Genomic DNA, 15,251 nt, shown 5'->3' on the forward strand with positions numbered 1-15,251 from the left:
AGGGAGCCTTTCAGAGGGGCTCATTCTAGGGAGGATCAGTTGCCCCCACAGACAAGGATCTGGCAAGCTGCTGGCTCTGACTGGCTCTTTCCCTCTCTTCCCTTCTCTGCTGCTTTTGCCCACAAAGCGTTGGTTCTCATTTTGCCAGCCCTCAGTGGCCTTCTCAGAGAGTGAGCCAGAAAGGGGTGGGTGGAGGAGGCCCTTTGCTGATGCTTCTGACCAGGGCCAGCATGGGTCCAGTCCTGAGCATGGCTCTGCGCAGCCGGGCACCTCTGGGCTTCCATTTCTCTCCAGTGAACAGGCCACCACCTCTTGTCTTTTCCACTATTACATAACATAGCACTTAGCACATTTTGAGCACATAGCAAGTACTCAAAAATTATTTTTTTTTAGTAATTGTATGTCTATTTACATGTTATACATAGTAGCAACTAAGTATCAGTAAGTGAGTGTCTTTCTCCCCAATCAAAGGAGATCGTTTCCAGATGGTTGGTTAGCGTGACAGTGGTGAAAGCCAGAAGTGGGAGGGTATGTGAGCATGTCTAAATGGGGCTGGGAGAGCTTCATGTGCAAGGCCCCCATTTTCCCAGCCCTAGATTCTCCCAGAAGAAAGCCAGAGCCTGGGCACTCGAGGTTGCTGGGGCAAGTCATGGGCTCCATAGATTCTATGTTCATCATCTATTTGCACATTATTTATACTTCTATATGTAGAAAAAAAAAATCTGAGGCTCTTATGTACATCTGCAGAGGAGAAGGGTGCTACATTATCATTACAGATACTTTCCCTCTGCTCAGAAGGAACTCTGAAGGAACTTTGAGAACTCGCTTCCAGCCAGGAAGGAGCAGGACCTGACCGTTGTTGGATGCAGCACCCCATCTCTGAATCTGACCCTCACCCTCCCCATCTCTCCCTCCATGCTCGGACCTCACTTCTCCCAGGCCCTTCCTCAAGTACTGAGTATTCTCTCCCTCACCCTACCTCATCCCTGAGCTTCATCCTATATGTGGGCTCACTCTATCACTATTCCAAGTCTAAGAAAGGAAAAAGGAAGGCAGGCAGGTTCATTTAGGTGTTAACAAAATACCCTTGAAGCGACATTGCTGTGTCAGTGTGGCCACATCAAAATGGCTCAGCAAAGTGGTTTTGGCAAAGGTCCTGTGCCTCAAGCCTGCAGGTCAGCATAGGATGCTGCCCAGATTAAGGCTTGCATCCACTCACTCAACCAGCTCCCCAGTGTTTCTGGTAAGATGATCCTTCGGTTCAGGAAGTGAAACCCTTGACTCAGGAGTAGAAGTGTCTGAAGATGTCATTGGGCACTTTCCTCCTTTTGTCCCCTCCTCACTTTTCCTGTGAGTTGGGCTCTGGTTTCCTTCTTCGGTCAAAGGAACTCTGAGGTCTCCTGCCCTCCTACTTACTCTGTGAAGACTCCAATTCATCACTGTTACCAAAGCCTTCATATCCCTTGTGGGAGGTTGGAAGGAATAACTAGGAAGGGTTGCCTTTGTCAACCTAAATAAGGAGGTAACTGAGGCAAGCTTGAATTTACCAGAAATTGAGTTGATTCAGGAATAACAGAGGAATAACCACTGAGGAAAGGCAGGCTTTTGTGAGCTATAGGCTAATGGGTTGAGGGTTTGAGGTCGGCTGTACCTACTGGCAAAGAGAACAAGGTGGGCGTGTCCGCTCAGAGTCCAAGCAGTAAGTTCATTGGTTTGCGGATGGGAAAGATTCTTGGTGGATGTTCATTACATCGGAGGTAAGTCTCCATCTTCTGCCAATAAAGCATCTATGGGAACTCAATCTCTCAGTTCTGAAGTTCTGTTTTCCAGAGGACACGTGCCTGAGATTTGCCTTTTCATGTCTCTGGGTCCATTTTAGACTGAAATCCTTCCACACCTGACATAGAGTCCCAGATGGCCCACAACCATGGCTCTGTGGGGCGGGAGCGCAGGGCAGGGGGCGGGGGAGGGAGGTCTCCATCCATCCTAGGAAACTTCGGAGCAGTAAAAGGGGTTTCTCTTTATAGGACATTGCCCTGGAGATCTTTTTCCAAAACGGATATTCCAAGTTTCTTGTCTTCCACAACAGTGATCGAAGTAAAGTCTTCAAAAGGTAAGAATTTGAAAATCCTCCGCCAAGGAAACTGATCATGAACCAACAGCAGCAGAACAGCTCTGTTCTCAGGAGATTGTTCTCCACCCACAGTGAGCAGGATTTAGGTTAGACTCGAGAAAGAACTTACCTGCAGAACTCTTGAGTTATGGAACAGAGTAAAGAGAAAACCATAAAAAGCTCCTTCTCTCAATCCTGGAAAACAGGCTCTATTTCACGAACTGAAGTAATTTGGGACAGTAAAAACTGAAGGAAAGAAAAAAATGTGCAGACACAACATATTTAATCAGTCTTCCAGAATTTTCTGGCTTTATTTTTTAATTTTCCAAGTAATTTTTTTTTTTTGGCTTAATCATTCTTGTTGATCCCAGTTGCCAATTTTAGTTGCTCTGACTTCATATTTCACTGGAAAGAATTCCTAACAACTGATTTCCCACTTCTGCACGGAACATCTTTTTTTCTTAAAGAGAGAAGCATACTGTCTTTGTTTAACTTTACGTTCTCCAAAGAGATTAATCAATCTAAGAAATTTAAGCTAGATCTTAAATTTTATATTTATATTATTAAAGTTAGAGATATGTGAGTGTGCAAAGAATCTAGAAGGGGTTAAAAGGTAGGTTCCTAGCCATGAACAGATGACGCAGAAGCTGGGTTAATAGAGGAGTGGTCATATTCAGCTCCACCTGGGGCTAAAAGTCCTGAGGTGAGATTTAACATCCCTAGCCTGCATGTTCCGGGCGATTTTGTGCTCAGAGATTCTAGCCTTACCTTCCTGCTGGCCCTGGCCTATCACTGGCACCAGGACCAGCTGCTGAGTCCCAAGGGCAGGACCAGAGTGGAGAAAACAACTCTTGCAGAGAGGCCATCTGAGCCAGCTCTGGGCACATCTCCATTGACTGTGATTCTCCCTTTGAGGCTCTTCCAAAGACTGCTGTTATATCACCTCCTAAAATGTCTTCAAGTTCCATTTTAAACCAAACTGAAGAAGCAGACAGGCAATGCTGAACCTCACGTTCATGTTCCCCTATGATTTCTATGTGCTACACGAAGCTTTTCACAGTTGAGCTAGAAGTCTTCTACATCCATAGCTCAGGCAGTGAATGGTACCAACCACACCCCACCCTTGTTCAAGGAGCATTAAAGCGAGATGGCACCTGCCCCTGGAGTATGGCAGTGGTGGCTGAGATCGGCAGTGGAGATGCCTGTGCCCAGCCCAGAGGAGGTCTCTAAAACACGTAATTTTGATTGCAACTATTGTTTTATTGTCATCGTTGCTGTTATTTAGGCCAGAACATCTATTGGCAAAGGGTGCTAATGGGGTGCCTCAGAGATACACCCAGATCTGGGGACAGATGGGGCTCACTGGAAGGGCAAGAATGAACCTGATCTCTAGCCTGCTTCCGAAAATGTTTTCCTGGTGGTGGAAGGGTCCTGACTCTGCTGGTAGAATAATCCTTTCCCTTTTTGTCTAGCTTCTGCTCCTTCCAACCCAGCTTGAAAGGAAAAGGCTTCACGGAGGACGCGCTCAATCTAAGGTAACAGGTACAGGGAGGGGGCCAGCCATGTGCTCTGGGCAAGGTGTTGGCCTTGCTCTGATTTTCTTTATTTTCCTGATCCTCCTACCAAGAAGGCATGCAGAGAGCACGTCAATCTGCCTGCCACTTAATTTTTCACCCTCCCTTCCCCATATAAGCTGCATCCTCCTGTAGTTCCTTCTGCAGTTAAACTTCCAGAGACTTGAAGTCCCAGGTGTTCTGTGTCTTGTTCAAACCAAAATGGCAGGAAGCTGCCCTCCGCCTGTGGTGGGTGTGGGTGGGTTGCCCATAGAAGTGTCGACCTAGGCCCAACCTTGGTGTCAGGGCTGCATGTTGGGGTGTGAGCAGTCCCAGGTCTGTGCTTTCTATCCGAGACTCTGAAATCTCAGAAGGTAAATAAATAGATGTATGGTGATGTGCGAATCAGACACTAATTTGTGAATCTATGATATGGAGCATCTTTAAATGCTTACAGCTCCTTCCCCAGGCCCCCCTTTACAAGTACCATGTTTCTCTGGAAGCCAGTGCTGTATCAGTGGGTGCTTTTATTTCAGTCAGGAAGGGGAATAGGAAAAGGATGGTGGTTGCTGGTTTCCTCTAGGATTGTGTAGGCCTCAGGCCAAGGGGAGTTGTGTTCAGAATATTTATAATGACTATGGAACGGGTGCCATCAAGTCATTCACAGTTATGTATCCATGGCTGGTTATGTCTGGTGCTTGTTGCTAGACAGAGGAACACAGAAAATACTCAAAATCTCCCTGTTTATTGTGTTTGCATTCTTATGAGAAAAAAAGCAAAGTGAGTGAAATGTAAAGCATGTTTGAGAATGATATGTATAAAAACTAGTTGGTTTTGAAAGCATAGGAGGGTTTGAAATCTTAGGAGGATCGGGAAAGCCCTCTTCAAGAAAGTTAATATTTGAATTAAGACTTGAATGAAGTGGGGAGACAAGTTATTCAGATAACTGAAGAAAACATTGTAGGCCAAAGGAAGAGCAGAGCAAGGACCTCAAGGGTGGTGAAGTGGGCTTGGCTGGGGCCACAGTGGTTGGGGTGCAGAGAGCCAGTGGGAACAGAGATGAGAGAGGTAGCAGAGCTCATGTAAGCCTTGGGGGCTCACGCTAATGGCATCAGCTTTTACTCTGAGTAAATGGGAAGTGTTGGAGGGATCTTGTGACCTAACTTATATTTTCAGAGACTTATTTTGTCTGCTTTGTCAAGAACAGAACACAGTAGGTCAAAGGCAGAAGCTGTAAGATTGGTTAGGAAACTCTTGTAGTAACACAGATCAGAGATGGTGATGCCATACACAAAAATAAACTCAAAATAATTAAAGATCTAAATTTAAGGTCAGAAACTATAAAAGTCCTAGAGGAAAACATAGGCAAAACACTCTCTGACATAAACCACAGCAGGATCCTCTATGACCCACCTCCCAGAGTAATGGAAATAAAAACAAAAATAAACAAATGGGGCCTAATTAAACTTAAAAGCTTCTGCACAACAAAGGAAACTATAAGCAAGGTGAAAAGACAGCCTTCAGAATGGGAGAAAATAATAGCAAATGAAGCAACTGACAAAGAATTAATCTCCAAAATATACAAGCAACTCTGCAGCTCAATTCCAGAAAAATAAATGACCCAATCAAAAAATGGGCCAAAGAACTAAACAACTTTTTTCCAAAGAAGACATACAGATGGCTAACAAACACATGAAAAGATGCTCAACATCACTCATTATCAGAGAAATTCTAATGAAAACCGCAATGAGGTACCATCTCATGCCGGTCAGAATGGCTGCTATCCAAAAGTCTACAAACAATACATGCTGGAGAGGGTGCAGAGAAAAGGGAACCCTCTTACACTGTTGGTGGGAATGCAAACTAGTACAGCCACTATGGAGAACAGTGTGGAGACTCCTTAAAAAACTGGAAATAGAACTGCCATATGACCCAGAAAACATTAATGAGGCATACTGAGGCATACACACTGAGGAAACCAGAATTGAAAGAGACACGTGTACCCCAGTGTTCATCACAGCACTGTTTATAATAGCCAGGACATGGAAGAACCTATTTGTCCATCAGCAGACAAATGGATAAGAAAGCTATGGTACATATACACAATGGAATATTACTCAGCTATTAAAAAGAATACATTTGAATAAGTTCTAATGAGGTGGATGAAACTGGAGCCTATTATACAGAGTGAAGTAAGCCAGAAAGAAAAATACCAATACAGTATACTAACGCATATATATGGCATTTAGAAAGATGGTAACGATAACCCTATATGAGAGACAGCAAAAGAGACAAAGATGTATAGAACAGTCTTTTGGACTCTGTGGGAGAAGGTGAGGGTGGGACAATTTAAGAGAATAGCATTGAAACATGTATATTATCAAGTGTGAAACAGATCGCCCGTCCAGGTTCGATGCATGAGACAGGGTGCTCAGGACTGGTGCACTGGGATGACCCAGAGGGATGGGATGGGGAGGGAGGTGGGACGGGGGGTTCAGGATGGGGAACACATGTACACCCATGGCTAATTCCTGTCAATGTGTGGCACAACCACTGAGATATTGTAAAGTAATTAGCCTCCAATTAAAATAAATTTTAAAAACAGATGGCTTGGATTGGGGTGGATGGCAGTAAAGATGGTGTGAAGTGCTCAGATTTTGGACCTATTTGGACGTGATTGAAGGTACTTCTGGTGGGATTTGTTGACAAGTCAGTTGTGGGTGGCTTATATGTATATGAGAGAAAGCGCTTAAGGATAAGACCAAGCATTAGGGCTTGAGCAATTGGAAGATGAAATGGAGAAGACCACAGGAAGAGCTACTTTGGGGAAGTAGTAGATACCAGGGGCTCAATTTTGGATGTGTTAATTTTGAGATGCCTGTCAGCTATCCAGGTGGAGATGTCATTCAGGTCATTGGATATATGCTTTGAAATTCAAGGCAGAGTTGCTCTGGAGACATACATACCTAAGCTTGTGGGAGACGAACTTTGACAAAATGAGGAAGCTGGAGAGCTGGTCCTAGGCTCTGGGGCCACGCAGATAGGGCACATGGTGAGGCTGTGCTACTATGGCCAGCCATAAGCTTAAGGATCAACCTGATTGGGGCTCATAGTAAGTGTTCAATAAATGGTAATTCCTTTGCTTAGTTTTAGAATCAACTGCTGTGTATTTTGGGCATGTGTACGGAGCAATTGATTAAATACAGGCATCTGTTTTCTCAACTCTTTTGAGTCTCTCCAAGCCCTTCTCCTAGCAGCCAAAGGATGCTTTCATGAGTTTCAGAGGGTAAGGCAGTGGTGGCTCCCAGCCTTAGAAAGCCATGGCTAGCCATTGCCTTACGCCTGGAATGAACTTGGCCATTTTTTATTTGGATTACCAAGGATAATGCCCAGTCTACACACTGAGTCTTTAAAAATGCCTAGCTGCACTCTGGACACTTTAGAGAATGTGAGCTTCTCTTCTCTGAAGGAGGTGCATGGTCCATTCTGCGGGTTTTCACCTGGTCCAGGATGCTTGGCTATCCTACAGGTTTTTGTATCTTCAACCCCCAGCTCTTCATAACTGGCTTAGTCTCTCTAGAGACCATCTCACATGTATAGGAAACCAGATCTTTTGGGTACCAGAATTTTTCCTGGAATTTCAGTGACAATGGCTGCCTCCATATCTGAATTCCAAGGATGGTCTACCCAAATTCCATTTGGGTCCCAAATGGAAAATATTGGATTGGCCAAAACATTCACTCGAGTTTTTCCTTAAGATGGTGCAAAAAACCCAAATGAACTTTTCGGCCAACCAGGCTACCTAGGGTAGCCTGGGATCCATAATCCATCTGTGTTTCCCCATTGTACCAATGGACCATTCTAAAGGCAACATGGTGGCATAATCAGACATTTGTGGGGGCCAAGGCTCTGCAAGAATATAGGAGTTTCCAACATAAAGCCAGCTGGACCCCCCTGGACATGTGTCTGATGGCCAGAAAGCTCCACGATGTTAAACACAGGCAGGCTGTGGGCAGATGTGAGAATAGCTGAAGTTAGAGGGAAAGGGAACTTAGTAGGAAATAAACATGTGAAGAAACACACATCTTTATACTTAAAGATATCTGCATCCTTCCACAAAGGGCTGGAAATAGTTTCTAAACAAAATATGGGGTATAATGATTCTTTACGAATTATCCCTAAACTCCTTTAAAGGACAAAAACCTAGATGTGATATCAGGTACCCAAAGTGATCTAGCTTCTCTTATTGTCCTGAAACTAAGAAAACCCAAGCAATTGTGCTAGGTTACATCATTTCCCAGTGACAGATAATAAGATACAGATGGTGTGAAAGATAGCTTTTTTTCTGGAACATACTTTCCCTTGGCACTGATAAATAGGGTCATAGATAACAAAGAAGTTAATTCCCTTGTTTATAAAATATGAATAAAAAGCACTGAAGAATATAATTTTCTATATTGATTCACTGAAAAATAGAGCCCTAACATTTGGACCTCTTTCTGTACAGACATTTCTTTGGGATGCTAACATGATCTGGCTCAGATCCATTCGTTTCTGGTGATCTCAGCTCTTATTGAGCTCAGAGTTTACAAAGCTCAGAGAAATGAAAGGCCCAGATGCCTATCTGACTCTTCCTCTTTCTCAAATCTCTGTTGCACACTACTCACATCTTTGAATGAGCTAGAGGCATCCTTCCATATTCATAGTCCCTTCCACAGCCATGGTCCCTGAGGTCTGAAATATTCACTTGCCACATCAGTAAGACAAAAGTGTCCCTGGGCTGGAGGAAATTGTAGGTTGTAAGGCAGGGCTTATATTTGGGGCCTTACTGTATTCATAAATTCTGAAAGGTTTCCTCAGTTTTATAGCTAACTTAAATGTAATGGTTAGGATGAAATTCATTTTTTGGCACTAAGTTCTGCAGTTGAGTAAGTAGTGTCCTTTATAGATTTCCTTTAATGAATGAGTTTCCTTCGTAGAATATCTTTGTAGAAAGAAGTTAGAAAACCAAACATAAGAAGCCATACATCCCCATAAGAAGAGGATCTTCCATGATAATCAGGGCATCACTGTTAGCAGCATGGAGGCTAAATTTCAAGTACTCCATCTTCCCATTTCTGCTGCTTCAGTCACTACTCTCCAGAGATTGTCAAAAATGACCAGCTGGGAGGCTCAGAGTCTGTAATGTGCATGGTTACTTTGAAAAAGAGAACTTCAGCTCCATCACTGAGTTGGAGAAACATGCTCCATGGGCGTCTTGGCGAAGCACAGCCCTAGGAGGGCAGTAGTAGGGGCTGCACAACTCAGACCCTGGGGTTAGAGCAGAACCGCTAGAACCAGAGGTGAACTAAACGCCATGGGGAATAGCCAATGCCCTGGCATTGTGGAGCTTCTCACATGGCTGGCTCAACAGGTAATGGGCAGTGGAACCGGGTGACCAGAGGTGAGCTCTGCCTGGGTTCTGCTCAGATCTTGGTTCAGGCCCCATTTGTGTTGCTCCTTGTCTTTATTGTTCATATTTCCTCTAGCTGTATTCTTATCCATGCATGCATGTGTGCTAAGATGCTTCAGTCATGTTCGACTCTTTGCGACCCTATGGACCATAGCCTGCCAGGCTCCTCTGTCCATGGGATTCTCCAGGCAAGGAAACTGGAGTGGGTTACCATGCCCTCCTCCTAGTGATCTTCCCAACCCAGGGATCAAACCCAAGTCTTGTGTGTCTCCTGCATTGGCAGGTAGGTTCTTTACCATTAGTGCCACCTGAGAAGCCCTATCCTTATCCATGACCTCAGACCTATTTCGAGGCAGAGGTATAACTGAAGTCCTCTCTGCACCAAGCCTGGCCCCTTTTTCCAACCAGCTTCACCTGGTCAACTGCCCACATGGGGTAATGGACAGGTATGTTAAAGTCCAGAATTGTGAAAGGAACATTTGCTGACTCATGGTCCCCCTACCCCATTTGCTGCTTGTGCCTAGCCACCACCAGAAAATCTGGAGCACAGATCAAGAAGCCATGCATTGTCTTTTTATTATTTTAACATCTTTCTCAGGAATATTCAAGGATAAGATCAACATGGATAATTTTACATTAGTCCAGTGATCTGAAGTTAAGGTGCTTTTTCCCCTAAAATGCCTTGACTCTTTGGGAGAGGAACTTTAAGCTTGCCATAGTTACTCATAAGTTAGCACTTGGCAGATACAGAAAGATCTGTTTATGATTTCATATAGCCTGTAAGATTTTTTGTTTGTTTTTTAATTTTAATTTTTAATACCAATAATATTTTGTATTAATATACAAAATATATTAATTTTTTTGTATAGCTGATTAACAATGTTGTGGTAGTTTCAGGTGAACAATAAAGGGACTAAGCCATATATATACATGCATCCATTCTCCCCCAAACCCCCTCCCATCCAGGCTGGAACATAACTTGGAGCAGAGTTCTATGTGCTGTACAGTAGGTCTTTGTTAGTTATCCATTTTATTTTATTTTTTTTCCATTTATTTTTATTAGTTGGAGGCTAATTACTTTACAACATTGCAGTGGTTTTTGTCATACATTGAAATGAATTAGCCATGGATTTACATGTATTCCCCATCCCGATCCCCCCTCCCACCTCCCTCTCCACCCGATCCCTCTGGGTCTTCCCAGTGCACCAGGCCCGAGCACTTGTCTCATGCATCCAACCTGGGCTGGTGATCTGTTTCACCCTAGATAATATACATGTTTCGATGCTGTGCTCTTGAAACATCCCACCCTCGCCTTCTCCCACAGAGTCCACAAGTCTGTTCTATACATCTGAGTCTCTTTTTCTGTTTTGCATATAGGGTTATTGTTACCATCTTTCTAAATTCCATATATATGTGTTAGTATACTGTAATGGTCTTTATCTTTCTGACTTACTTCGCTCTGTATAATGGGCTCCAGTTTCATCCATCTCATTAGAACTGATTCAAATGAATTCTTTTTAATGGCTGAGTAATATTCCATGGTGTATATGTACCACAGCTTCCTCATCCATTCGTCTGCTGATGGGCATCTAGGTTGCTTCCATGTCCTGGCTATTATAAACAGTGCTGCGATGAACATTGGGGTGTACGTGTCTCTTTCAGATCTGGTTTCCTCGGTGTGTATGCCCAGAAGTGGGATTGCTGGGTCATATGGCAGTTCTATTTCCAGCTTTTTAAGAAATCTCCACACTGTTTTCCATAGTGGCTGTACTAATTTGCATTCCCACCAACAGTGTAAGAGGGTTCCCTTTTCTCCACTCCCTCTCCAACATTTATTGCTTGTAGACTTTTGGATAGCAGCCATCCTGACTGGCGTGTAATGGTACCTCATTGTGGTTTTGATTTGCATTTCTCTGATAATGAGTGATGTTGAGCATCTTTTCATGTGTTTTTGTGCCATCTGTATGTCTTCCTTGGAGAAATGTCTGTTTAGTTCTTTGGCCCATTTTTTCATTGGGTCGTTTATTTTTCTGGAGTTGAGCTGGAGGAGTTGCTTGTATATTTTTGAGATTAATCCTTTGTCTGTTACTTCATTTGCTATTATTTTCTCCCAATCTGAGGGCTGTCTTTTCACCTTGCTTATAGTTTCCTTTGTTGTGCAAAAGCTTTTAAGTTTCATTAGGTCCCATTTGTTTATTTTTGCTTTTGTTTCTAAAATTCTGGGATGTGGGTCATAGAGGATCCTGCTGTGATTTATGTCGGAGAGTGTTTTGCCTATGTTCTCCTCTAGGAGTTTTATAGTTTCTGGTCTTACATTTAGATCTTTAATCCATTTTGAGTTTATTTTTGTGTATGGTGTTAGAAAGTGTTCTAGTTTCATTCTTTTACAGGTGGTTGACCAGTTTTCCCAGCACCACTTGTTAAAGAGGTTGTCTTTTTTCCATTGTATATCCTTGCCTCCTTTGTCGAAGATAAGGTGGCCATAGGTTCGTGGATTTATCTCTGGGCTTTCTATTCTGTTCCATTGATCTTTATTTCTGTTTTTGTGCCAGTACCATACTGTCTTGATGACTGTGGCTTTGTAGTATAGTCTGAAGTCAGGCAGGTTAATTCCTCCAGTTCCATTCTTCTTTCTCAAGGTTCCTTTGGCTATTCCAGGTATTTTGTATTTCCATACAAATTGTGAAATTATTTGTTCTAGTTCTGTGAAAAATACCGTTGGTAGTTTGATAGGGATTGCATTGAATCTATAGATTGCTTTGGGTAGTATAGCCATTTTGACAATATTGATTCTTCCAATCCATGAACATGGTATATTTCTCCATCTGTTTGTGTCCTCTTTGATTTCTTTCATCAGTGTTTTATAGTTTTCTATGTATAGGTCTTTTGTTTCTTTAGGTAGATACACTCCTAAGTATTTTATTCTTTTTGTTGCAATGGTGAATGGTATTGTTTCCTTAATTTCTCTTTCTGTTTTCTCATTGTTAGTGTATAGGAATGCAAGAGATTTCTGTGTGTTAACTTTATATCCTGCAACTTTACTGTATTCGTTGATTAGCTCTAGTAATTTTCTGGTAGAGTCCTTAGGGTTTTCTATGTAGAGGATCATGTCATCTGCAAACAGAGAGAGTTTCACTTCTTTTCCTATCTGGATTCCTTTTACTTCTTTTTCTGCCCTGATTGCTGTGGCCAACACTTCCAAAACTATGTTGAATAGTAGTGGTGAGAGTGGGCACCCTTGTCTTGTTCCTGATTTCAGGGGAAATGCTTTCAATTTTTCACCATTGAGGGTGATGCTTGCTGTGGGTTTGTCATATATAGCTTTTATTATGTTGAGGTACGTTCCTTCTATTCCTGCTTTCTGGAGAGTTTTAATCATAAATGGATGTTGAATTTTGTCAAAGGCTTTTTCTGCATCTATTGAGATAATCATATGGTTTTTATCTTTCAATTTGTTAATGTGGTGTATTACATTGATTGATTTGCGGATATTAAAGAATCCTTGCATTCCTGGGATAAAGCCCACTTGGTCATGGTATATGATTTTTTTAATATGTTGTTGGATTCTGTTTGCTAGAATTTTGTTAAGTATTTTTGCATCTATGTTCATCAGTGATATTGGCCTGTAGTTTTCTTTTTTTGTGGCATCTTTGTCTGGTTTTGGAATTAGGGTGATGGTGGCCTCATAGAATGAGTTTGGAAGTTTACCTTCTGCAATTTTCTGGAAGAGTTTGAGTAAGATAGGTGTTAGCTCTTCTCTAAATTTTTGGTAGAATTCAGCTGTGAATCCATCTGGTCCTGGGCTTTTGTTTGCTGGAAGATTTCTGATTACAGTTTCGATTTCGTTGCTTGTGATGGGTTTGTTAAGATCTTCTATTTCTTCCTGGTTCAGTTTTGGAAAGTTATACTTCTCTAAGAACTTGTCCATTTCTTCCAAGTTGTCCATTTTATTGGCATAGAGCTGCTGGTAGTAGTCTCTTATGATCCTTTGTATTTCAGTGTTGTCTGTTGTGATCTCTCCATTTTCGTTTCTAATTTTGTTAATTTGGTTCTTCTCCCTTTGTTTCTTAATGAGTCTTGGTAATGGTTTGTCAATTTTGTTTATTTTTTCAAAAAATCAGCTTTTAGCTTTGTTGATTTTTGCTATGGTCTCTTTAGTTTCTTTTGCATTTATTTCTGCCCTAATTTTTAAGATTTCTTTCCTTCTACTAACCCTGGGGTTCTTCATTTCTTCCTTCTCTAGTTGCTTTAGGTGTAGAGTTAGGTTATTTATTTGACTTTTTTCTTGTTTCTTGAGGTAGGCCTGTAATGCTATGAATCTTCCCCTTAGCACTGCTTTTACAGTGTCCCATAGGTTTTGGGTTGTTGTGTTTTCACTTTCATTCATTTCTATGCATATTTTGATTTCTTTTTTTTATTTCTCCTATGATTTGTTGGTTATTCAGAAGCGTGTTGTTTAGCCTCCATATGTTTGAATTTTTAATAATTTTTTTTCTGTAATTGAGATCTAATCTTACTGCACTGTGGTCAGAAAAGACGACTGGAATGATTTCAGTTTTTTGAATTTACCAAGACTAGATTTATGGCCCAGGATTTGATCTATTCTGGAGAAGGTTCCGTGTGCACTTGAGAAAAAGGTGAAGTTGATTGTTTTGGGGTGAAACGTCCTATAGATGTCAATTAGGTCTAGCTGATCCATTGTGTCCTTTAAAGTTTGTGTTTCCTTGTTCATTTTCTGTTTAGTTGATCTATCCATAGTTGTGAGTGGGGTATTAAAGTCTCCTACTATTATTGTGTTACTATTAATTTCCTCTTTCATACTCGTTAGCGTTTGCCTTACATATTGCGGTGCTCCTATGTTGGGTGCATATATATTTATAATTGTTATATCTTCTTCTTGGATTGATCCTTTGATCATTATGTAGTGTCCATCTTTGTCTCTTTTCACACCCTTTATTTGAAAGTCTATTTTATCTGATATGAGTATTGCGACTCCTGCTTTCTTTTGGTCTCCGTTTGCGTGGAACATTTTTTTCCAGCCCTTCACTTTTAGTCTGTATGTGTCCCTTGTTTTGAGGTGGGTCTCTTGTAGACAGCATATATAGGGGTCTTGCTTTTGTATCCATTCAGCCAGCCTTTGTCTTTTGGTTGGGGCATTCAACCCATTTACATTTAAGGTAATTATTGATAGGTATGGTCCTGTTGCCATTTATTTTGTTGTTTGGGGTTCATGTTTATTCCACCTTTCTGTGTTTCCTGTCTAGAGAAGATCCTTTAGTATTTGTTGAAGAGCTGGTTTGGTGGTGCTGAATTCTCTCAGCTTTTGCTTGTCTGTAAAGCTTTTGAGTTCTCCTTCATATCTGAATGAGATCCTTGCTGGGTAGAGTAATCTAGGTTGTAGGTTATTCTCCTTCATTACTTTAAGTATGTCCTGCCATTCCCTTCTGGCCTGAAGGGTTTCTAGTGATAGATCAGCTGTTATCCTTATGAGAATCCCTTTGTGTGTTATTTGTTGTTTCTCCCTTGCTGCTTTTAATATTTGTTCTTTGTGTTTGATCTTTGTTAATTTGATTAATATGTGTCTTGGGGTGTTTCACCTTGGGTTTATCCTGTTTGGGACTCTCTGGAATTCTTGGACTTGGGTGGCTATTTCCTTCCCCATTTTAGGGAAGTTTTCAGCTATTATCTCCTCGAGTATCTTCTCATGGCCTTTCTTTTTGTCTTCTTCTTCTGGGACTCTTATGATTCGAATGTTGGGGCATTTCACATTGTCCCAGAGGTCCCTGAGGTTGTCCTCATTTCTTTTGATTCTTTTTTCTTTTTTCCTCTCTGCTTCATTTATTTCCACCATTTTATCTTCTAACTCACTTATCCTATCTTCTGTCTCTGTTATTCTACTCATGGTTCCCTCCAGAGTGTTTTTGATCTCATTTATTTCATTATTCATTTTTAATTGACTTTTTTTTATTTCTTCTAGGTCCTTGTTAAACCTTTCTTGCATCTTCTCAATCTTTGTCTCCAGGCTATGTATTTGTAACTCCATTTTGTTTTCAAGATTTTGGATCATTTTTATTATCATTATTCTAAATTCTTTTTCAGGTAGATTCCCTATTTCCTCCTCTTTTGTTTGACT

At 41.6% G+C, this 15,251-nt stretch overlaps 1 protein-coding gene across 5 annotated transcripts in view; it reads left to right on the forward strand.

The window, feature by feature from the left end:
• The window catches only part of WDFY4 (WDFY family member 4), a 257,168-nt gene that overhangs the window by 179,772 nt on the left and 62,145 nt on the right, over positions 1-15,251 (forward strand). For all 5 annotated transcript variants that reach the window (XM_070471003.1, XM_070471005.1, XM_070471006.1 and 2 more), the window contains exons 46-47: positions 2,028-2,113; positions 3,586-3,648. In XM_070471003.1, coding sequence (XP_070327104.1) covers positions 2,028-2,113; positions 3,586-3,648 — 149 coding nt within the window. The remainder of the gene's footprint in view (positions 1-2,027; positions 2,114-3,585; positions 3,649-15,251) is intronic.

The sequence above is a fragment of the Odocoileus virginianus genome, chromosome 7 (assembly GCF_023699985.2).
Source record: "Odocoileus virginianus isolate 20LAN1187 ecotype Illinois chromosome 7, Ovbor_1.2, whole genome shotgun sequence".
In the NCBI taxonomy this organism is placed as follows: Eukaryota; Metazoa; Chordata; class Mammalia; order Artiodactyla; family Cervidae; genus Odocoileus; species Odocoileus virginianus.